Consider the following 25,726-nt stretch of genomic DNA (forward strand, 5'->3'; position numbering starts at 1 on the left):
TTGGCAAGCATGACATAAAGACGATAGGGTTTTATTGCTAGGAATATGTTGTTGCCGATGAAGACGTTGCATGGTGGGATGGCCGGGGTGTCCAAGGCGACGATGCCAAAGCTCGGTTGATGAAGTGGCAAGTAGAGTCTGGGCTTCTGGTGGGCGGCAGATGGAGTAGAGAGGACCGGGACTATTGCATCGAAGAATCACGGTCTTGGTAAGAAGATCCTTCACGGAGAAACCAAAGGGGTCAAATTCGATGGAACAAAGATTATCGATTGTAAATTGACGAACAGAAATTAGATTTTTGATAATGTGTGGAACAATTAGAATATGACGAAGAAAGAAGTTTTTAGAATTAAGGGTGAAGGTGTGAGAGCCGGTATGTGTGACAGGGAGAGAAGCACCATTGCCCACTATGATTTTATGTGCGGAAAAGGGAACGGAGGAGGAAAGTATACCGTGATCGGATGCCATATGAGACGAGGCGCCGGAGTCCATGACCCACTCCTGGCCGCCAGGGAGCTGCAAATTCTGGAGAGCTGTAAGAAGAGCTGGGTCAATATGTTGTTGCTGCTGCGGCTGCTGAGCGATCATCATGTTGCTGGAGGGATGCTGGTAGCCGGTGGCGGTGTACGCCTGGTACGGTGGCAGAGCTGGTCGAGGCCCCAAGACGCCGGGGGTCGGAGCGCGCCAACGGGGCTGCCAGGAGGAGGGCATCGCCGGCTGCTGCTGCTGGAGTTGATGAGCGCGCGTAGGGAGGCCGGTACCAGGGATTAAACATCCAAGGGCTGTTGCTGTCACGGCCACGGCCGCGACCTCCGCCGCGTCCACGGCGGCCTCCGCTGCCACCACCCCGGCTGAAGTTGGTGAAGACGCCGGGCTGGAGGGGCGAGGGAGTCCGTGGATGAGACGGACCACCGCCAGGGCCGGCAGGAGGAGGGGCGCCCCCGGCGTGCGATGAGTTGCCGCCGTTGGGAAGCACACTATTGCCGCTGGCCCAGAGCGCAGTGGATGCCGCATGCTTGGCATCAGTCTTCTTTTGCGCCTCCTCGAGAACCAGGGCGGAGCGCGTCCGCAAGAACGTGGGGAACGGCACCTGGTAGGGAAGGAAGGCGCGGAGGTGGCTGTATTGTTCGTTGAGGCCGCGGAGAACCGTGAGGACGAGGGTGTCATCCGAGATCTTCTCACCAACGTCACCGAGAGCATCGGCAAGAGACTTGAGCTTGGCGCAGTAATCATGGACACTCATGTCACCTTGTGGCGTGTTGCGAAATTCCGCGTCGAGGGCAAGGGCGCGGCTTTTCTTGTTGTCGTGGAAGAGGTTGGCGATGGAGTCCCAGATCTGCCGCGCCGTCGAGCCAGGGGAGATGACGATGCCGAAGAGCTCGGGGGAGATCGAGCCGTAGATCCAGGAGAGGACGGTGAAGTCGTCACGCGCCCAATCGGAGGTGGGGGAGGTGTCCGAGGGCGTGGCGTCGGCGATGCCGGTGACGTGGCTGGTGAGGCCGTAACGTCCAAGGGCGACGAGAAAGAGCTCGCGCCACTTGATGTAGTTGGAGTCCTGCAGATCAAGGGTGATGGCGACGATGGTCTTGACGGAAGGGACGTAGGTGGAAGGGTTTTGGGGGGTAGGGTTGCTGTCGACGGCCTTGCCGATCTCGGCAGCACGGCGGTCGAGCTCATCCTTGCGCGCCTGAAGGAGGGATTCGCGCTGCTTCAGCTCGGCTTCGAGCTTGGCGATCTCGTCGGGAGTCATCGCGACGGCGGGGGGAGGGTGTCGAAAAATTTAGGGTTTAGAGGGGGGGTAGGATCGGCTGGTGCTCTGATACCATGAAAGCCGAATAGAATTTTAGGCTGCGTGATCAATGTCACGGCCTCCCCCCTCATATATTTATATGCCAAAGAAATACAAGTCCAACATGATTACAACACAAATACATATCCGTATGCTGCTAGGTTTCTTGGAGTCTACTCCAAGGCGGCGCGGTGTGTAAGTCCTTGTCTAACACCAGCGATGGCGGCCTCCGGCACGAGCAGATCGATGAAGATTCTCCACTGGTCCTCCCGCCTTGACACGCCGACACCATCATCGTCGTTCCCAACTTCCCATAGAGCCAGTGCACAAAAATGCAACCTTTCGCCTCGAATGGAAGCGGGATTCCTCCAGGGAAAAAAGCGGTGGTGGGGAGCGACCTGTGGGGAGAAAGTAGGCTGTGGAGAGAGGGATGGTAGGGGCGGTGCCGATGCGGGCTATGGACGGCGGAGGTGAGGATGCAGGCCATGGAAGAGCGGCGACGGAGAGGAAGAGATAAGATGAGCGGTGCGAGCTAGTGTGCAGCAACCAGACATGCGAGAGAAACATACGCGAGGGTAAAATAGGAAAGTCCGGAATTTTTTTATGCCTAAACAAGTTTGATGTGACATTCCACAACGTCTTATGTTAAAAAACAGAGGGTATAAACCAGTGATCTAAACAAAACAAAGCTCTTGTAGAATACACAATGGAACACTTATTATTCACTGAAACTTTACAAATTTTCTAGACAGTTCAAGTCTTGAGATTAAAATTTTGGCCAAACTTGTCTGTTGGATCTCGATGGAAGGATATCATTAAGACGTCGTTTGGTATCCATCATTTGAACCTGGAATCCTGGAATTCATTTTAAAATTTCATAGCTGGGCTGTTTGGTTGCCACAGAATTAGGCCATCATTTCATTTAGAAAATCCAGCAAAATGATGCCATGTGTAATCACAATTCCAAGCTGAAACCTGTCATTCACAATTCCTGTAGCAACCAAACAAATTCAATATTGAATTCTACTGTCATTTACAATTCCTGTGGCAACCAAACAAGTGTCCATTTCTGGAATTACAATTTAAATGAAATGAATACATGTATTCATTTCAAAATGCTACAAATGAAATGAAAACCTGGCTTCCAAATGACTTCTAAAGGAAACGAAAACTTTGCATGGTACCTAAAACACATGGTAAAGGGTTTGTCGTGTGTAATGCTTGGAAAAAAGTCCGTCGGCAAATCGAGTATTCTGAGTGTATTATCATGGACACTTGGCAATGCCATTTGCCATGTGTCAACGAACATCACTCGGCAAAAAATGGTGTTAGATGTTTGGGGAATGTTAACGCGGTGAGACACTTTTGCTGAGTGTCCAACCTAAACACATGGCAAAGATAGGCTCACCATGTGCTGCTACGTCACTCACTTATTTCACCTAAGAAATTCCAACGTTACCAATATTTTTTTTAGGAGCTCCAATGAATAGTTAGTGGGTTATAACAAAGAACACGGTTGAAACTGGATATATCTAACCGTTGCTCAGAAAGGCCATGGATGTTTGATTTTATATGTCCCAGGATGCATCTAACTCATATGGATGATTTTTATTGGACGGACAGAAAGAACTCAGAGGGGAGGGGAGATAGAACACTCCGCCCAGTGTGTGAAATCTAGGGCAGGAAGGTGGGTTATATATAAGGGTATATGCAATGGTTGATATGATTGTCTTATCTTAACCTCACCACGTAATTTAGGTATGGTAAAAAAACATAATGTACAATGAGTTATTTGTTAGTCTTATCTCTAGTAACCACACATCCCAAATATATGGTGAAATAGATTGTTCTAAGAGTGTCGGAGCTGCGTATATTGCAGCTCATTCTTCAACCTCTGAACTACTGAATTCTCATAATAAGAGCAACTCTAACAGAGCCCGTAAATCCCGCCGGAACCGAACTTTTCTGGCGGTTTTACGGGTTCGGGCTGATGGCGTGTAACTCACACGTTCGTTGGGAACCCCAAGAGGAAGGTATGATGCGCACAGCAGCAAGTTTTCCCTCAGAAAGAAACCAAGGTTTATCGAACCAGGAGGAGCCAAGAAGCACGTTGAAGGTTGATGGCGGCGGGATGTAGTGCGGCGCAACACCAGGGATTCCGGCGCCAACGTGGAACCTGCACAACACAACCAAAGTACTTTGCCCCAACGAAACAGTGAGGTTGTCAATCTCACCGGCTTGCTGTAACAAAGGATTAACCGTATTGTGTGGAAGATGATTGTTTGCAGAAAATAGTAGAACAGTATTGCAGTAGATTGTATTTCAGTATAGAGAATTGGACCGGGGTCCACAGTTCACTAGAGGTGTCTCTCCCATAAGATAAACAGCATGTTGGGTGAACAAATTACAGTTGGGCAATTGACAAATAAAGAGGGCATGACCATGCACATACATATTATGATGAGTATAGTGAGATTTAATTGGGCATTATGACAAAGTACATAGACCGCTATCCAGCATGCATCTATGCCTAAAAAGTCCACCTTCAGGTTATCATCCGAACCCCCTCCAGTATTAAGTTGCTAACAACAGACAATTGCATTAAGTATTGCGCGTAATGTAATCAGTAACTACATCCTTGAACATAGCACCAATGTTTTATCCCTAGTGGCAACAGCACATCCACAACCTTAGAACTTTCTGTCACTGTCCCAGATATCAATGGAGGCATGAACCCACTATCGAGCATAAATACTTCCTCTTGGAGTTACAAGCATCTACTTGGCCAGAGCATCTACTAGTAACGGAGAGCATGCAAGATCATAAACAACACATAGACATAACTTTGATAATCAACATAACAAGTATTCTCTATTCATCGGATCCCAACAAACGCAACATATAGAATTACAGATAGATGATCTTGATCATGTTAGGCAGCTCACAAGATCCGACAATTAAGCACAATGGGGAGAAGACAACCATCTAGCTACTGCTATGGACCCATAGTCCAGGGGTAGACTACTCACACATCACTCCGGAGGCGACCATGGCGGCGTAGAGTCCTCCGGGAGATGATTCCCCTCTCCGGCAGGGTGCCGGAGGCGATCTCCTGAATCCCCCGAGATGGGATCGGCGGCGGCGGCGTCTCTGGAAGATTTTCCGTATCGTGGCTCTCGGTACTGGGGGTTTCGCGACGGAGGCTTTAAGTAGGCGGAAGGGCAGGTCAGGAGGCGGCACGAGGGGCCCACACCACAGGGCCGCGCGGCCAAGGGGGGGCCGCGCCGCCCTAGGGTGTGGCCACCTCGTGGCCCCACTTCGTCTCCTCTTCGGTCTTCTGGAAGCTTCGTGGCAAAATAGGACCCTGGGCGTTGATTTCATCCAATTCCGAGAATATTTCGTTACTAGGATTTCTGAAACCAAAAACAGCAGAAAACAAAGAATCGGCACTTCGGCATCTTGTTAATAGGTTAGTTCCAGAAAATGCACGAATATGACATAAAGTGTGCATAAAACATGTAGATAACATCAATAATGTGGCATGGAACATAAGAAATTATCGATACGTCGGAGACGTATCACGGGCCAAAACGCGCGCCGATTAGTGACCGAAAACATGGGCTAGCCCGAATACGGAGTTCAGGGGCCCGAACATTTCCCCGCACGGCCCCTATTAAAAGGGTTCGCGGAGGGAAGTTCGGTTCGCAAACCCTACTCCCCTCCGCCGCTCGTCTCCCGCCGCCCGGTCCCCGCTCCGACGAGCGATTCCGGCCGCTCCGAGGCCGCGCCGCCGCTTCGGCCAGCTCCCCTCCGTCTGGAATGACGCGTGTTATACGCGTGGGTAGGGGAGGTGGCCGATCCGGCGCCGGAAGGTGCACTCGGCGTCCGCCGGGTGCACGGACGTCACCGGAGCTCGGCAGGAGTAGGCGCTCCATCGGCGCATGGAGGAGGGCCGGCCGGAAGTGGCCGGAGATGATGGCGTACCTCGCTGCGCGCGCGGAGGAGGCGGCGGAAGAAAAAGCCGAGGCGCCCCCCGCTGCCGCGGCGTGCAGCCCTCCTCTGCCGGCGCTGCCCCCGCACGGCGACGACGACGACGACGCCGCCGGGACGCCTCAAGCATGCGGGAGCACCTCGGAGGCGGCGGTCATCCTCGCCTAGGAAGACCGGCGAGCAAAAACCCTCTGCCGGCTTCGTTTAGCTCCCTGGTGACAGTATAGTCACTCCGGGGACTAAAATTCTAGTTGAATTTAGGTGCCTAGATCGTAATGTACTTGCAATATGCATGTATTTTGCCTAGTATTGTACAAATTATGAACGAATTTAGCTTCATGCGACGAAATCGATTGCGATCGCAAATTTTGGTTTCCCGTGACGTTTGATTTCATCGAGTTCGGTTCACCTTTTCGGTTTCTGTTCTGCGCCATCGCTAAATCCGCAACGAAATTGTTTTTCGGGAGACTGAACTCGCTTTTTTCAGTTCCGATAAATAGGGGCTCTGTTAGAGTTGCTCTAAGAACACAATGGACACGGCCACACAGGTGGTTTTTGCGTTGGTTGCTTCTCAGAGCCAACCATTTCTCTCTTTCTATTTTCTTGTCAAAACAAACATGATTACATGGCTTAAGTAGCCTCACACACGCACTCCTTAGGCGCCAAAGTAGGCCACTAACACCACTAACAAGCTGACATATTCTCTTTCCTAGATTCTCTCTAATTCAGACTAGGCCAACCGATGCCCCTGCAATTAACACACATATCTACACCTCCTAAATTCTCTCAAAAGCATCACATCACCAGACCAAACGTGCACACGATGCATGCCACACAGCTTGGGACTTAGCATCTTGTCATGAGCCGCATCTCACGACTATCTCCGGCATCTCGCCATACGTCCCTTGCTGAACCTGCACCCATACGCTTCTCACATACGAGCTGCGCGGCAAGTACACAAATACCCGATCGTCTAACTACATGCAGAATGAAAACAACAATGCAGATACAATTAGAATCAAGATTAATGCTAACAATTTTCCACTAATCTTGATTCTCTAATCTTCCCGCAACTTCAAAGTAGTGTCGGCTCATCACCGACTTCGTCTCCTCGTGATAGTATCAAACCGTCGCCATGTTGCTGCAGCATCACACTGCCACCAGTGGCACCCAGCGGCATCGCACGGCTGCTGCCTCGTGACGGCATCGCACCGTCGCCTGGCCGTGGCAGTATCACACCGCCATCTCCTCCTAGCGGCATCACACCACGACCAGCTTCTAGCGACATCGCATCGCCAGCAGCCTCCTCCTTGCGCCCTCTGCCTCCACCTTGCATGGAGCCCGCCAAGCCGCCGCCACCGCCTCGGATCTTCGGGCTCTGATACCAATTGTTGGGGCTGCATCTCATATTGAAGAGTCGACGGCCCACTAACTCCACCTAGTATGTGCACTCACACACTACAACTAACCCACTAACAAAACCTAACCTATTCCTCCTAGAATCACTCTACAAAGGTATCACATCACTAGGCCACAACTTGGGACTCACCATCGCGCCATGAGCCGCATCTCACGACTATCTTCGGCATCTTGCTATGCGTCCCTTGCTAAACCTGCACCCATACGCTTCTTACATACGCTGCTCGGCAAGTACACAAATACCCGATCGTCTAACTTCTTTCAGGTGTTGTCTTGGTGGTGGATGTATTGCTGTTGCTAGGCCTAGAATGCTGTAGCGGGATTTTTGTTTCTTAGTTTTCTTTTTCCTTTTTTGGCTGTGTGCATCCGTACTGTCATTAGGGTGTTGCGTTGTTGCAGAGGTTGGGTGTAATTGGTATCTTCTGATATTAATATATTTTCTTTATCGAAAAAAAACTACATGCAGAATGAAAACAACAATGCAGATACAATTAGAATCAAGATTAATGCTAACAAAGAGATCATCTCTTAATTAAGAGAAGGTAAATCTTTTTTTCAACATTCTCTCTCCTCCACCTTAGCATTTATCCTATGTGGTAATGCTAAGATATCACCATTGTATGTATCCTGAGGGAACGGGAACTGCGGAAAAGAAAGAGCAGGAAGAAGAGGGTGGGAATGGTAGTTTGCTGCGAGTATTACATAACACTTGGCAAAGAGGCGGCTGGAAAATTTCTATCGCAAGGGAGAAAGTGGTGAGAGAATTCACAAAAGTTTCGCCGAGTATTCGTTAGTCGTCACTCGGCAAAGGCTAACACTGCCTAGTGGCACGGAGGAAAATTTTCAAATCCAACATTTATGACGCATTGTCCAAAACATTAGGCGGAAACTATTTAATTCTCTCTCCCCGTCTCGAACGGTAACAAAAGATTAATCAGTAATCCTTGCAGATTTTGTGCCGCTCACGAAGGATTAATCAGTAAGCCTTACCGGTTTATATGCGCTCGTTAGTTGTTTTTTATCGCCTCCATCCCATATATACTTTCCGTAGCCTCCATCACCCGTACCCACAAACCCTATTCTTCTCCATATCTCCTCCGATCGACGGCGGCTTTCTGCAGGTCAGATGAGGTCAGGTCTCCGCTCCTTCTCTGTTTCTTCCATCGGCTTTACAATGTAAGAAATACTGCTTGGGCGAGTAATTGTTTATGCAACGTACATGTTAAATTCGAAGTGCATGCATGGAGGCGATCTGTTCTGCTTGAGTTTGACAACCGGAAGAAAGCCAAGCTGGTTAAAGTCGACCGGCTCAGGGCTCTCCGGACGAGATGCTGCATAAGATCATTGTACGCGGCGGCATGAGGGTATGGGAAGCTGCATCGATCTGCACCTGTCATCTGCTGGCAACAGGTATGAGCGCTCAGGCCCCCAGTTTTGGAGCCCTTGAATCCCGCTTAGATTTAATTTTGCGTATCAAATCCGGGAAAAACTGCCTAACAAAGCCCAACTGGACACTAGTATGTAACAGAGAAGTGGAAGCTCGGCCATAGTCCGTGATCCCATATCGTCAGTTGACAAATCAATCTATCGATCCTATTTTGCCGGCAGCGGCGGAACTAGTATTTTGCCGCCGCACCACCGCACCATGCCAGCGCCGACTCATCTCGCCGGCCTGCAGGTGAGATGAAACCCGACCCGACTTCAAGGTTCGATCATTCTGTTTTCTTTGGATCATTACATTTGTCTTTGTTAATCCTTTGGTTCATAAAACTGGCAGACGTTTTTTTTTGTTCAATCACCATCATGCCTGTTTATTGCCTGAAATTCATATTTAATCTTGAAGCATTGACATTTTTGATATTTGCTAGTAGTTATCTTTTGACGTGATGATATATTTTAATCTGTATAAGATATACCATGTATATATTGAAGTTATGGCCAGGTTTTTCCCACTCTTTTAAAGTTAAAGTTATACTCCCTCGGACCGAATTAATTGGCTCAACCATATACCATGTCTAGTACGAGTTCACTCTCGAGTTGCGTCAATTAACTTAGGCCGGAGGAAAAATGATACTTAAGTAAGATATATTAGTCTATATACTGTTAAATTTTAGGATCCCGTATATATTTTGCACCAAGGCTTCCAATTCCCAGAGACGCCACCTCCTCAGAACTTATCTTAGTTTTATCGATAGCAAGGGGGTTCTGGTGCGTCGCTGCCCTTACAATTATGTGCGCCTCGGCCCTCGGACCACCCACCTTCTATAATGTGCCGTCAAGTAGAATTGCCTCCGTCGCCTCGCATTCTTCATCTAGTGTGGCCTCCACTCCAACCTGTAATTTTGCCTACACAGTCAACGCAGACCCCGGCTTCCCTCTTGTCAACACCCTCATCAATGCAGACGTCGCTTCCACACTTCCCTCCATGTTGCAGCCTTCTTCCCGCTTGTTTACCTTGAAAGGTTGGTGATCTGAGAGAACCCTTTCTTCTCCACAGAACCAGTTTTATCACCTAGTGAGTAGTCCAACATAACAAGAATATTTGGAACATCATTAAATGAACTAACTATAAAAGCATAAGCATGATGGAAAATTAAAATTCAAAAAGAAATTTACTTTTCACACACAAATGGATGAACACATTCTTTTCTTATCACTTATCGGTACAATTATATCATACCTTTCCGACTAAGATGGATATATCGCTGCAATTCCGTTTTTGGTTTCACAAGATATCTAGTTATGTCATCAACTTGATCGTTGACAACATGCATACAAGATGTAAGACTCGATGTAGAAGATATGTAATATAGAGATATAGTAAAACATGACTCCGACAAATCTGAGATGTAATCATCAAAAACCGGAGCCTTATTCAAGTTCGTTTTGAGTTTCATTTTGGACAATGATGATTTATTGCAGCAAAAATCAAGCTGCTTAATAAATTTACTATTCTCATTGAATAAAACTCAAAATTTAACATTGAAAAAGGTTATGGCCCTTGATGATTCTTTTTCTGAATTATCAGGGGCATGTTTTATTGACCTCTATACATCTAGTCTTTCAGCTTATATGTATGCAAATGGCAATGATGAATCTGAATATCTTGTGAAACCAAAAACCGAATTCCAAAGATACATCCGCCTTAGTCGTCAAGGTAATGATATAGCTCTACTGATATGTGATAAAAAATAACATGCGTTCATTCACTTGTGTGTGTGTGTGAAAAGTAAATTATTTTTGCATTTTATTTTGTAATTCCGTTTTATGCCTTAATAGTAAGTTCATTTAATGATGTTTCCAAATGTTCTAGATATGCTGAACTACCCATTTGTTGATAAAACTGGTCCTCGTGAAAGAAAACTTTTGGATCACCGCTCTTTCCTTCTTAGTTCGAAGGATTCTTAACTCTACAAATATGAGTTTTTAGTTAGCATTGAGATTCGACATTGGTTTCCTCGATCATAATTCATATCATGTTTTAAAATAGGCAGAAGTGGTTCCTTGCATTCTATCCAACGGGAAGAGCAAATGAAATATGGAGGCAAAAGAAAACCGTTGTCATAGTGCTTATTTAAAATATAACGAGCAAATACAATAGGTAGAAGTGGTTCCTTGCATTCTATACAACGTGTGTCATTGTGCTTATAAATCAGTACACAACAAATAAGAATTGCTTTGATATCAAATGCATAAACTTACATCAGCGATGAGACATTATGACGACTAACACAATCTGAAATAATGGGGAAATCTGATGCACGCGGCACGCCATCCTTTTCAGGCGCAGTCATCTTGGTGGAGTCAAGTGTCCTCTTCCTGTTTGAGTTTCCTTCCGCAACAGTGGACAGCCACATATAACCACTGGTCTATCCTGACCTCAAGCTCATACAGTCTTAAGAACTCCTAAATGCCAATATTCACCCTTGACATAGCGATCTTTGAGTAAGTCAGAGCACAAAGTATGCTTATTGTGTGGTTGGTGCTCTTAAAACTCCTCTATTGATGTCATCATATATGGCGGGTCCCCAAATTTACAACATTGTGCATCTAATTAAGGTTTAGGCTCTACACGAACACTGACATGTCACAGCGGCCATAGGCCAGTTGAGGAAATTGGGATAGTATCATCCATGCTTACGGGGACAGGCCTAGCTCTTTGCCTGTTGAGTGTCAACGAGAACACGGCCGTATGTTGAGTGTCAAGCTCTTTGCCGAGTGCTATTCCTCAAGCACTAGACAAAGGACTACATCAAGGGAAAGTTCTGAGACACACAAAGGCTGACGAGTGCCAAGTGGAATCCCTCGGTATCCTGGACACTGTTAAAATTTATGTTGCCTATCTCTTTCTATCAGTGAAGATTTTTGGTTGCGTTAACTAGTAAATCAATTCTTCATGGAGAAGTTTAACCAACATCATCTTCCAGCACATCCAGATTGTGCGCCGCTTTTGCGGAGATCAATTTTGTCTCCTAGGGGACGTGGCCACCGATCATAATAAAAATTTAGATCCGTTCTTTAGATTAGACCAATGTTGATTTTTCTCATTTCCATAGATTAGATCTAATTAGCCAAATAAATCCCCAAATCACCACAACATTATAACCCAGTGAAAATTAATGGAAGTCAGTGGTTCGGTGCGTGGCGCATGACAAAACCTGCAGCTAATACATGCTGGTACGCGCAACATCTCCATCAATCAATTTGATCCCTAAACGAGTCAAGCACAAGATTTTTCTCCCATCAATCTGGGGTGATATAAGAGGATAAAAATTCATTGTATGGACGCTTGGGAGTTGCAGGCAGTCTGCACAATATCATCGTTCATCAAACTTCAACTTACGAGTGCCAAAGATGGCTCAGGAAATCAACCGAGAACACCTCTGGCCAAAGCCCAAAACCCCGTCACCGATGACCTGACCCACTTCCAGAGATCCGCCGCAGCCACCGCAAGGGGTGGCCATGCAAGAGGGCGAAACAAGCTGACACTAACCCATCTCATCGAGGTGGCCGGTGGGCCGCGGTGCAAGCTACAGGACCCTTCTTTGCGCTCCCTGGATTCTTGCTTTTCCTGTTTATCTGGGCCGTCCCTGAGTCGCTGATCACCGCCGAGCTCTCGACGATGATTCCAGGAAATGGTGGCTATGTGGTGTTGGTGGCTCGCGCCTTTGGCCCTTTCGCCGGTTCCCTCATTGGCAAGTGGAAGTATGTCTGCAGGGCCATCAGCTGGATTAGTACCGCTCGTGCATGGCCTGCCGCCGGGCTGGTACGACCGTGTGAAGAGCTCCGTGTGCGGTTCCACAGCTGTTGTTCCGTTCAATAGGAGATAGATTGGTCTGATGTTGATTACCCATCTTTCACAAAAAAAAGAGTTCAATTTGTTATCACTGCAATTTTTATTGAGTTTCATTTGCAAATTATATGTTTGCTCTGATGATCTTTTTCCTGACAGAGATGATCTCTGGACGTTGATCTTTGTGTTTCTGGACGGCTGTATTATAGAAGTATCTGACAGTTTTCTCCACGCAGGATGGGAGCCCCCTAAATATTGTTCTATTTACCCGCCTCACAAAAGCAAAAAAGATCCAGTCATCCCTTTGAGAATTCAGATGTATTAACTTTGTTGTGTTCTTGTTCATTTTACCTGTCTGCAATTTTTGCAACATGCCAGTTCTTTCTTAGTTAATGTTAAGTTCCTGTTCAAACTGTGGAACACACATGTTCAGTTCCCTTTTCAAACTGCAGAACACACATGTTCAGTTCCCTTTGCATCTGCAGGTGCACATACTTAGTCATGTTATCTGTCCTTTTCAAAGGCCTCTATATTGTTGTTAACCTATGAAAGAAAGAATTTCAGTTTGCGGACATTCTTTTATTTATATAAGAATTGTACAAACTATGATAGTAATCCCTGATGTCCATGTAGAAATAAGCCATGGTGTCTTCTTCGGTACTTGCTTTCATGCATCTCTCACTCCATAGCAGTGATTAGACACGGCAAGCTCACAAATACAGTGCGTTTCTGACCTGCAGATTTCAAGAAACTAGAGTTCGCAGAGCAAGGGAAGATGATTAATTATGTGTTTGGTAAGAGGCCACATGTTGTTAAGTTGGTCGTGTTCTATTCGGTTTGCTTCTTCACTCTGAAGGATCATCATGTACTCCCATGTGCCGAATTGAATTTCTAGAAAACTAATATGGTTACTGTGGGAGTTTCAAAGACTCCTTATTCTTCTGAGAAACTTTCAGAGCCTCTTGATTGCAGTTGGATTGGATATATTTGCTCTTTTTTAGATGGAATTGGATATATTTGCTAGGTGTGTGGGCTAGGTAATTTGCTTTTAGAATGGAGTTGTTTGTCGATCATTAGTTCATTTCTCTTGACTTTTATTAAAGGGGTAAATAAAAGCCTGGAAGTGTGACGCTGTGGTGTTGGTTAACTTCATGGTCAACTCTTCTTTGTTATCGTGGTACTTATGTTTTTTCCTTATATAATCACCTAATCAATTGTAGGGAAACTTAACTCGCTCCGCAGAAGTGTAAAGGCTGAAGGCGTATGCAAAGACAAAGAAGTAACATGAGACTGGAACATGAAGATGAGCCATTACATTTTGATTAATACACCTGGATAGAACACGAGGATAATACACCTGGTCATTGCCTTCTTGGTTCAGTCAATCGTTGTACATATTTTGAGCCATTATAATTCGGTAAGTTAGATTATCGTTATTCTTTTCTTTTTACCCCTCTATGATTACTTCTTGATTTACTATTTTCCTATAGATCTTTTTGTGAAGTTCTCTTTGTTTTTTTTAAACGGAGGTAAAAGCTTCGCCTCATCCATTAATTAAGAAGAAAGTGCCGAGTTTTTCGGAGAAAACGGGGTGAAAACCTACAACAACGGGGCCACACCCACCCAAACACCGCCCACCCACATTCACCAACAGCCAAGCCTAACAGAAGACCCGAACACCCGACCAACGGGGCCGGACCCACTCGTCCCAACACAAATATCACGAAGCCACACGAAGGAACACTCCAGACACGGCACACCTACACCGCGCCGACAAACAGGCCAGGGCAAAGGGGGGGGGGGGGGGGGGGGAGGGGGGCAACCATCAAGCAACTGCAGATACCTATGTTTTCTTTGTCACCGTAAGAATTAATTTAGCTGATTTGCATCACTTGTTTTTTATTTGATCATCTCTTTAAATCATTTTGTTCAATGACCATTCTTTAAGATATTCCATGCAGACTGCAGAGAAATTTTGTTTGATCTTCAGATCGATTACCAGGTCACCTGATGCATACTGATGTCCAGTTAATTGACTTCACTTGTTTTTTATTTGATCATCTCTTAACTAGTTTTCTTCAATAATTTTTTTAAAATATTTCATGCAAACTGCAGAGCTATTTTGTTTGATCTTCAAATGGATTACCATGTCAACTGATGCATACTGATGTCCGAGCTGGACCAAACTGAACGTACAATGCAGTGATTATGTGACAATTTAATTCCTTGTTTGAGAACCGGCCTATCTATTCGGCTACTCTTCATAAGGTACTAGTAAATATACAAGTCAAAATGGAAAAAGATTAAATTCAGTAAAATCAAGTTATATTGTAACTCATGATTTTTCAGCTCTTGGTATGAAAGCTTTGTGTTACTGTGTCCTGCATGAGCAATCTTCTACTTGCAAGATCATCCTTGAAAGGTATTTACTGTCATTCACGTGTAAACAAACTATACTTTAGTACTTTTCCAAAATATGCATGCGTGATTAAGGTCTATATGGCCTATAATTTTCGTGGGAACTTAACATGTACTCTTTTATGCATAGTAATGTGTATGTAACGGGGTGCTATTCACCTTTATAAGAAGTCAGATGTAGAGACTCCTGGTTCTAGTTATAGCAGCATGAGGAACTTGGGGATTGCCTAGTGTCTCTTCTACTAGTATGACACCCATTCTCCTTACTGATCCAACTGGCCAAGGATGTCCAAGCCATCACTAATATTGATGGTAACCAGCAGTGAAGTGAAGCAGCATCTTCATTCGTTGCTATAGTTGTACAAATTTGTAATATGCTTTTATATGGTATTTTCTTAACCCTCTCATAGTCATCTTTGTTCAGCTTCAAAGGACGATGATCCAAAAGTTTTCATTCTTCAGGACCAATTTTATCATCAAATGAGTAGTAACACTGAGAAGTTCATTTAATGATAACATTTGTCCTCGAGAAGGAAAGCTTTTGAATCATCGTCATTTCAAGCTGAAGAAAGATGATTATAAAAGCGCTAAGAAAATACCGTACAAAATCATATTACAACTTCGTACAACTATATCAGGAGCAACAACGAAGGAAAGAGGCTGCTTCACTTTGTTGTTGGTTGGCATATCGACCTTGCTGGTGGCTTGGGCATCTTTAACCCGTTGTAGGAATTTATCAAGGCCACCGTTGTCTTGTGAGGCGGCTTCCTTAGCTTGTCTATCCACCAAAGCAGGATGGTGTACATCTCGGACATCTTGATCACTGTAACAAAGTCTTAGGGCACGTTTTCAATATCCACTCAATGTTAACACCGTAAATTATTAGACATGTATTGGCCTTTGGTCCTCTATGAATACTAGTTGCCCATTCACAACATGGTATCAGATCTTAGGTTTAGCTTCTATTGTACGTAACAACTCTGTGCGTTTCCTCCGTCGCCGCCGACGAGCTCCGGGGACTTCCCCGACCTCTCGCCGGCCTGCACTAGCCACGGCCGCCTCGTCTCCTGGCCGGCCCGCCCCTGCCTCGTCCGCCCCTGGCCGCGTCCGGCCGGCGCCGTCCTCCTTGCCCCCGGCCGCCATCACCTCTGCTGCGGCGTGGCCGACCTCGTCCAAGGCGAGCGCCGCCTGGTCCAGCCCTCCTCTGGCCGGCGCCCCTGCCCCGCTCCGCTCCGGCCGGCCTCGCCTCCTCATGAGCCAGAGCTCAGGCGTGAGCGAGAGCTCGGGCTGATCCCGATCCAGATCTAGTCTGGTCGAAAAAAGAAAATATCTCTGACGCATATGCACAGATAATGTCAAACATTACATGGGCAAACTTTTAAAAGAGTAAGTTAGCCTAGAACGATGCATATGCCAGTACAATCTCTATAAATAATTTAAGTATGATTTGAACAGATATAATAATTTCATTTAAAGAGCAATGCTTTCTTCCAATTGTAGTTTGGAAGTAAAGTAATTTCAGTTTTAGGAAATTAGAAGGGTTTTTTCCAAATTATCCACTCCTAGAATTTTTTTTTTCTCGGAAAGAGGTCACTTTCATAAATATATACTAGCAAGAGATGGCGCGGCGGCACGCCGCGCCCATTGTGGTTGCAAGTTGAAGAACAAAAGATAGAATAAAGAAAAAAATTGTAGTTTACCATAAAAAAATAATTGAAAGAAAGTTATTTCAAGTGCGTTTCATAGTTTCATGAATGTTAATTCATCGTTTTAAGTATTATTTGAACGTGATTGTCGGTGAAATCATCTACCAAACAAAAGTGTAGATACATGTGGACGTGGTACATTTGTCGGTAAATTGACGTGCAGAATAGCTATCAAGTTTAGATCTATCTCAAATTTGACTACACCATTGAATATAAACGAAACAATAAAATCATGGATTCAAAAACTCGACACACACTTGGTAACCAAATTCTCCTGGCCCGTGAGATGTAGTCAGTGCAACGGGGTAATGGTGTGAAGAAGATACATTCGCACAAAAGGTGCTCGGATAATTAATAGCAATAATACATATGGTTGGTAATTGAGCCATTTTCACATATACCTACCATCAACAGCCTGGCGCAAGCAAAAAAAATTACATCCATTGGAACCAACATACAACCCCACATTGTAGAGCTCGGATGCCGAACCCAGTGCCATCCATCGAGCTCGTCCGCCCGGCTAGGGCATCATCCAGGGGAGCGTGGGCCGGCCGGATGGGTAGGACGGAGATGACGAACGGGCTACAACTCTAACGGGGAGAGCTGGCAAGGGAGAGACCATGGTTCAGTCGGGCAAGGAGGAGCTTAGGCATGGGGATGCCGATGGAGTCGGCAAGAGGGAGTCAAGTGGTGGTGTGTGGCAGCACGGCACGCCCATTTTGATGTCGTGACCTTTTGTTGTATATAGTTTGTTTGAGCGTTCCATCAACTTGCCAGATGCGAGAAAAGATTGGCAATATAAGGAACGATCTAAGAAAATTAGTGGATATATTTAGGTGACATCACTGATACATAGTTTTAGTGGGCTTAGCCAGATAGCGCTGGTACATGGCTAGAGTTGCATTACAGAGGGGTAGATTCTAACCTACACTACTATCGACAGATACAGCTGACAGATAATGACAGATACTTTGTGTGGCACCTTAGGGCATTAAAGGGGGAGAGGAGAGTTTGATCAGATTACCACTTTGCACTGGTAGAAAAATGGCCTTCTGTCCAGCCCGATTAGTCGCCAAAATATAGGAACCGCGACTAATGGGGTCTTTAGTTGCGGTTCGGGTGGCGAACCGCGACTAAAGAGCTGGGCCCAGCGCGCTCGGTGGCCAGCTGGTGGACGGGAGGGGCTTTAGTCCTCAGGCCTGGCCCGAAGGCCTTTAGTCGCGGTTGACCAGGCCAACCGGGACTAAAGGCCCATCCCTATAAAAGGGCCTCAGCTCACAGCACTTAGCCATTTGGTGCCACTTCTCTTCACAAGCTTCACAAGGGGGTGTAGGTTTGCTTTTGGTTCCTCCTTATGCACACAAGGTGTTTGATAAAAATGCCCCAAGAGCATGAAACAAACATGATATGAAGTGTTGGAGCCACACTTGAGCTTCCTTATTTATTTTTTCCTCCTCGATCGCGGTTAGCAACTTGAACCTTTCATGTGTCATTGATAAAATATGCATGTGTGTAGTTCATTGTTTAATTTATATTGTTTGTAGCTAGTTAGTTTAACAAATGCATGATGGTTAATTATATATTTTATATTATAATAATGCAGATGAATCGGCAATGGATGTACGGTAACCGACTCTCCGGCGAGTTCACTACGGGTTTGAAAGGTTTCCTCGTAGTGGCTAATGCGAACAAGCAGGGGGGTTTTGTTATCTGTCCATGTGTTAACTGTAAGAATCAGAAGGGTTACTCTTCCTCAAGAGATGTTCACATGCACCTGCTTCGGCACGGTTTCATGCCAAGCTATAATTGTTGGACCAAGCATGGAGAAAGAGGGGTTATAATGGAAGAAGATGGAGAAGGGGATGATTTCATCGATGAAAGCTATCTTGCTCATTTCGGTGATACTTTCATGGAGGATGCTGAAGGTGAAGGGGATGGTGAAGAAGAGGCACGTGATGAGCCCGTTGATGATCTTGGTCGGACCATTGCTGATGCACGGAGACGCTGCGAAACTGAAAAGGAGAGGAAGAATTTGGATCGCATGTTAGAGGATCACAGAAAGGCGCTGTACCCCGGATGCGATGATGGTCTGAAAAAGCTGGGCTGCACACTGTATTTGCTGAAATGGAAGGCACAGGCAGGTGTAGCTGACTCGGCATTTGAAAACTTGCTGAAAATGTTGAAGAATATGTTTCCAAAGAATAACGAGTTGCCCGCCAGTACGTACGAAGCAAAGAAGGTTGTCTGCCCTCTAGGTTTAGAGGTTCTGAAGATACATGCATGCATCAACGACTTCATCCTCTACCGCGGTGAATACGAGAATTTGAATGAATGCCCGGTATGCACTGCATTGCGTTATAAGATCAGAGGCGATGACCCTGGTGATGATGTTGAGGGCCAGAAACCCAGGAAGAGGGTTCCCGCCAAGGTGATGTGGTATGCTCCTATAATACCACGGTTGAAACGTCTGTTCAGGAACAAAGAGCATGCCAAGTTGTTGCGATGGCACAAAGAGGACCGTAAGTCGGACGGGGAGTTGAGACACCCCGCAGATGGAACGCAATGGAGAAAGATCGACAGAGAGTTCAAAGATTTTGCAGCTGACGCAAGGAACATAAGATTTGGTCTAAGTACGGATGGCATGAATCCTTTTGGCGAGCAGAGCTCCAGCCATAGCACCTGGCCCGTGACTCTATGCATCTACAACCTTCCTCCTTGGTTGTGCATGAAGCGGAAGTTCATTATGATGCCAGTGCTCATCCAAGGTCCGAAGCAACCCGGCAACGACATCGATGTGTACCTAAGGCCATTAGTTGATGAACTTTTACAGCTGTGGGGCAGACCTGGTGTCCGTGTGTGGGATGAGCACAAAGAAGAGGAATTTGACCTACGAGCGTTGCTTTTCGTAACCATCAACGATTGGCCTGCTCTTAGTAACCTTTCGGGACTGTCAAATAAGGGATACAATGCATGCACGCACTGCTTACATGAGACTGAAAGTGTACATTTGCCAAATTGTAAGAAGAACGTGTACCTTGGGCATCGTCGATTTCTTCCGAAAGGTCATCCAGTAAGAAAGAAAGGCAAGCATTACAACGGCAAGGCAGATCACCGGCCGAAGCCTGCGGAACACACTGGTGCTGAGGTATTTGATATGGTCAAGGATTTGAAAGTCATCTTTGGAAAGGGTCCTGGCGGACAATCAGTTCCGAAGGGAGCTGACGGGCACGCAGCCATGTGGAAGAAGAAATCTATATTCTGGGAGCTAGAATATTGGAAAGTCCTAGAAGTCCGCTCTGCAATCGACGTGATGCACGTTACGAAGAATATTTGCGTGAACCTCCTAAGCTTCTTGGGCGTGTATGGGAAGTCAAATGATACAAAGGAAGCACGACAGGACCAACAAAGTTTGAAAGACCCTGATGACCGGCATCCGGAATGGTTTCAAGGTCGTGCCAGCTACGCTCTGACCAAAGAAGAGAAGGTCATCTTTTTTGAATGCCTTAGCAGTATGAAGGTCCCGTCTGGATTCTCGTCCAATATAAAGGGAATAATAAACATGGCGGAGAAAAAGTTCCAAAACCTGAAGTCTCACGACTGCCACGTGATTATGACGCAATTGCTTCCGATTGCTTTGAGGGGGCTCCTGCCGGAAAATATTCGAGTAGCCATTGTGAAGCTATGTGCATTCCTCAATGCAATCTCTCAGAAGGTAATCAATCCAGAAGTTCTACCACGGTTACAGAACGATGTGATCCAATGTCTTGTCAGTTTCGAGTTGGTGTTCCCGCCATCCTTCTTCAATATTATGACGCACCTCCTGGTTCACCTAGTCGATGAGATTTCCATTCTCGGTCCTGTATTTCTACACAATATGTTCCCCTTCGAGAGGTTCATGGGAATATTAAAGAAATATGTTCGTAACCGTGCTAGGCCAGAAGGAAGCATCGCCAAGGGCTATGGAAATGAGGAGGTAATTGAGTTTTGTGTTGACTTTGTTCCTGACCTTAAGCCGATTGGTCTTCCTCGATCGCGGCACGAGGAGAGACTAAGTGGAAAAGGCACGATCGGAAGGAAATCAACGATATGAATGGACGGCCATTCTCTGACTGAAGCACACCACACAGTTCTGACCAATTCCAGCTTGGTGGCTCCGTACTTTGAGAAACACAAGAATATTTTACGCTCGGACAACCCGGGGAAGCCTGAATCCTGGATTAGGAAGGCCCACATGGAGACTTTCGGCAGTTGGTTGAGAAAACATTTAATGAATGACGATCATGTTGTAGATCAGCTGTACATGTTGGCCAAGACACCATCTTCGACTATAACGACTTTCCAAGGGTACGAGATAAATGGGAATACATTTTACACGATCGCCCAAGATAAAAAGAGCACCAACCAAAACAGTGGTGTCCGCTTTGATGCAGCAACCGAGAATGGGCAAAAGGTCACATATTATGGTTACATAGAGGAGATATGGGAACTTGACTATGGACCCTCCTTTAGGGTCCCTTTGTTCCGGTGCAAATGGTTCAAGCTAACAGGAGGTGGGGTAAAGGTGGACCAGCAATACGGAATGATAATGGTGGATTTCAACAATCTTGGTTACCTTGACGAACCATTCGTCCTAGCGAAAGATGTCGCTCAGGTTTTCTATGTGAAGGACATGAGTAGCAAACCGAGGAAACGGAAAGATAAGAAAACGATCAGTACATCATGCGATGATCCAAAGCGCCACATTGTTCTTTCAGGGAAAAGAAACATCGTGGGAGTGGAGGACAAGACAGACATATCAGAAGATTATAATATGTTTGCTGAAATTCCGCCCTTCAAAGTGAACACCGACCCAAGCATTAAGTTAAATGATGAGGATGCTCCATGGATACGGCACAATCGTAAGCAAGCAGGGACACAAGGAAAGAAATGATGTGTAATAATTTATTGTACCAAACTTTGTTGAATGGATCATGTGAATTATATTACCCGTGATGTGTTTGGTGTCCATTTTTGAATGATTCAATTGACTCGAGATAGCACTGATGATACATGAAATTTGGAGTGATTCAGTCATACTCCTGCCTAAGCGTATAATATGCATACTCGTAGTCTTCATAGCCGCCGCCGTTGTACTGGTAGTCGTCGCCTTCTAAGTTGCCGCCGTCGTCGTCGCTGCTGTCAGCTGGCTGTCGTCGGGCGGCGCTCGTGGCTCGAATCGAGGGTAGCGCAGGCGGGGATATCGCCGGCCGTGATGTAGTCCATGACGCTCTGCAGAGTCCGGCCGTACCACCATAGCCGACGGCCGGCCTCGTGGAAGTTTCCAGGAGGCAGACCGTCCTCCTCATACCTGGCGAGCGCCCTCTCACGCCGATTGATGAAGAAGGCGTCCCAAGTATGCTGGTTATCGGGATGCCAGCGGGGATTCATCCGCTGCTCCGGCGTGAGGTCGAGGTAGTAGTGGTTCGTGATGGCCGCCCGGCGCGCAGTACCCTGAGGGACGGGAGGGACCGGCACACCGCCGGCGCTTAGGCTCCAGCCGGCGGGGACGCGGTAGCCCGGTGGGCAAGGGTAGTTCGAGGCGCAAAGCTCCTCCACCTGCTGGTAGGTTATAGTGGGTGCGGTGGAAGCCATGAGAGAGTGATGAGAGATTGTAGAGATGTGATAATGCTGGCCAAGCCGGGCTACATATATGTAGTGACAAATGGCGGGAAAAATGGGAGCGGGAAGACAGGAGGCGGGAAGAAAGTGGCGGGAAGAAAGAGGCGGGAAGAAATTGGCGGGAAGAAATTGGCGGGAAGAAAGAGGCGGGAAGACAGGGAAGAAATGGCGGGAAGACGAGGCGGGAAGAGGGGGTCGGCGGAAAGACAGAGGCGGGAAGAGGGGGCCAACGAGAAGACACAGGCGGCCGGGAAGAACTGGTGGGAAGAACTGGTGGGAAGAGGGAGGCGGAAAGATTTCTATTTTTAAGATTTTTAATTGAATTTATGAATTTTTTGATGTATTATTTGTATTTTTAAAATTTTGAATTGAATTAGTTTTATTTTTCTGAATTTATTGATGTATTATTTGTATTTTCAACATTTTGAATTGAATTAGTTTTATTTTTCTGAATTTTTTAATATATTATTTGTATTTTTAAAATTTTGAATGAATTAGTTTTATTTTTCTGAATTTTTTGATATATTATTTGTATTTTTAAAATTTTGAATTGAATTAGTTTTATTTTTCTGAATTTTTTGATATTTTATTTGTATTTTTAAAATTTTGAATTGAATTAGTTTTATTTTTCTGAATTTTTTGATATATTATTTGTATTTTAAAATTTTGAATTGAATTAGTTTTATTTTTCTGAATTTATTGATGTATTATTTGTACTTTCAACATTTTGAATTGAATTAGTTTTATTTTTCTGAATTTTTTGATATATTATTTGTATTTTTAACATATTGAAATGAATTAGTTTTATTTTGCTGAATTTTTTGATATATTATTTGTATTTTTCACATTTAGAAATGAATTAGTTTTATTTTCACATTTAGAAATGAATTAGTTTTATTTTCACATTTAGAAAATGAAATAATTTTGAAAAAGGCGGTCGTTTTCCGCGGGAAACCGCAAATGGGGCGAAAAATGCTTTAGTCGCGGTTGGGGTCACCAACCGCGACTAAAGGGTACCCGTTAGTCGCGGGTGGGGGCCCCCACCGCGACTAAAGCGCCGACGGTATAAATTCCGCGCGGGCGGCGCGCAGGATCGCACTTCTCCTTCCTCAGTCGAACCGCCAGGCTGCCTCTTCGTCGACCTCGCCTCCGCTGCGCGCCCTCGTCGCCGCCCTCGTCGCCGCCGCCTCCTTCTTCTTCCTGCGCCCACGTCGCCCGTACGTCGAACCCCCTGCACGCGCGCCTTCTTCTTCTGCACCGTCGCCGCCCTCGTCGCCCGTTCTGCCGGCGGCGCCCCCGCGCGCGCGAACCCTGTGCACGCCGCGGCCGCCGCCGCGGCCATCAGACCTTGCGCGCGCGCGCCGCGCAGACGCGCGTGCCGCGCCGCCGCCGGCCAGACCTTGCGCGCCGCGCCGCCGCCGTGGAGAGAGGAGAGAGGCGCCGCCGTGTGTGGCCGCGCGCGCCGTTACAGAGAGAGAGAGGAGAGAGGCGGCCGGGTGCGCCCGGCCGGCGGTTTTTTTTTTCTTCTTTTTTTCCTAATTTTTTGATATGCAAATTATGAACTTTGACTTAAAAAGATTGTGTAAAAAAAATGAACTACAATTTGACTTAAAAAGATTGTGTAAAAAAAATTCACTTAAAATTAAGTTTGTCTAAAAAATGAACTAATTAAAATTTCACTTAAAAAAGAACTCAAATTTGACTTACAAAATTTGACTTAACCACCGCGCGCGCGTATACGGAGGGGGGAGCGAGCCCCTCGTCGCCCCCTCCGTATACGCGCGGGGTTTTTTTTTTTTGTTTTTTTACGAGAGAGAGGATCGGCACCGCCACCTCCACTGCCACCGCCCTTTCGCCACCGCCACCGGTCTCTCGGTCACGCGGTCACTGCGAGGCGAGGTCGATTATCCGCATATACACATCTAATACGCGTCGCCGCCACCGCCACCGCCCTTTCGCCACCGCCCTTTCGCCACCGCCACCGGTCTCTCGGTCACGCGGTCACTGCGTCCCCCCTCTCGCCTCCCTCGTCGCCCTCTCTCTTTATATGTAGAAGAGATGTGATAATGCATATACACAATTAATTTGTTTTTACTACATGTTTTCAGGACTGACATATGGCGGACGATAGAGCTGACCCGATTATGGACAACTATGATCCGGACGCTGAAGACCATATGTTCGGCATCATAAAAGGCGATATTCTATATGTGCCGACCAGACAAGAAGAAGATGATATCTCTTCTTATCTGAACCTTGACGGTGAAGATGAAGGGCGCCGTCAGCAAGATGATGCCGAAGAAACGTCGATAAACGACGATCTTCAATTGGAAGTACCAACCACCTCCGGCGCCGAGGTATATATATACATTGAGCCTCTGGTGATACAAACTAACTGATTTGAATAAATATGTGTGTACTAACGCGCGCGACTCTCTTTCTTATTTTAGCCCTCGGCCGGATCATCGAAACAATCGAGTACGTCGTCAAAGCGTGGCGCAACCAAGACGCTGAAACAAGGAGAAATATATACCATCGAGGTTGTCGACAGTGCAACCGGCAAGCCGCTGGAGCCCGAGAAGAACGCCACCAAGTTTATCAACCAATGCGGAGCCGTTGTTAGAGACAACGTCTCGATCACCGTCCAGGAGTGGAATGAGCCAAAGAAGGCACGTCTTGGTTTCACTTTTGTCGAGAAGAGAACAAAAAAAGATTGCTTGCAAAAGCTTATGGAACATGTCGTCCTACCTCCGGAATACCACAAATTCGATGAGGAGGGTAACAAGATTGAGGAAAACAAGAAGAGGAGGAAGCTACTCAAACAGTTCGCTCTTCAAAAGATGGCCAATGCATTCCGGAAATTCAAGCAAAATCTAGCCCGTGACTATGTCAACCAGAACAAGACTCCGGATTTCAAAGGACAATATGAGAAACTGAAACATGATTGGCCAGAATTTGTGAAGCAAAAGAAATCGGAGCAGTTCCTTGAACTATCGAAAAAAATAAGAAAAATGCGGCTAAGAAGGAGTACAATCATATTATGGGGCCAGGAGGGTATCGCCTTTGGGAGCCTAGGTGGGAGAAGATGGAGAACGAGCTGAGGGCGCGAGGAATCCGTCCAGGTACGGAGGGATGGGACCCAAGGGCCAAAAGCTGGTGGTACGGGCATGGGGGATCGCTGAACCCGGAGACAGGGGAGTGTGTTTACCGGGGCAAAATAATTAAACCCACCGAAAAGCTTATTGAGGCAATGAGGGATGCTCAAGAGGGGAAGATCAAGTTCAACAGAGAGAACGACGCGCTGACAAAAGCCCTCGGGAATCCTGAACACGGAGGACGTGTACGAGGCATGGGGCCCATTCCGTGGAAAATAGGGTTCCCCCAGAACGATGACCCGTACGGTTACAGAAGCCGTAAGAGAAAGATGGATCGGGATGCAGATGTTGTGGCGCA

At 46.3% G+C, this 25,726-nt stretch overlaps 1 protein-coding gene across 1 annotated transcript; it reads right to left on the reverse strand.

The window, feature by feature from the left end:
* Window positions 1-43: 43 nt before the first annotated feature.
* Window positions 44-1,896, reverse strand: LOC127329954 (uncharacterized). Its single transcript, XM_051356345.2, has 2 exons — window positions 453-1,896; window positions 44-219 (listed from the first exon to the last, which is right to left on the reverse strand). Exon 1 carries the CDS (start codon window positions 1,748-1,750, stop codon window positions 551-553), a length of 1,200 nt encoding a protein of 399 aa, XP_051212305.1. The 5' UTR covers window positions 1,751-1,896; the 3' UTR covers window positions 44-219; window positions 453-550.
* Window positions 1,897-25,726: the final 23,830 nt, after the last annotated feature.

Source organism: Lolium perenne, chromosome 4, assembly GCF_019359855.2.
Source record: "Lolium perenne isolate Kyuss_39 chromosome 4, Kyuss_2.0, whole genome shotgun sequence".
Taxonomy (NCBI): domain Eukaryota; kingdom Viridiplantae; phylum Streptophyta; class Magnoliopsida; order Poales; family Poaceae; genus Lolium; species Lolium perenne.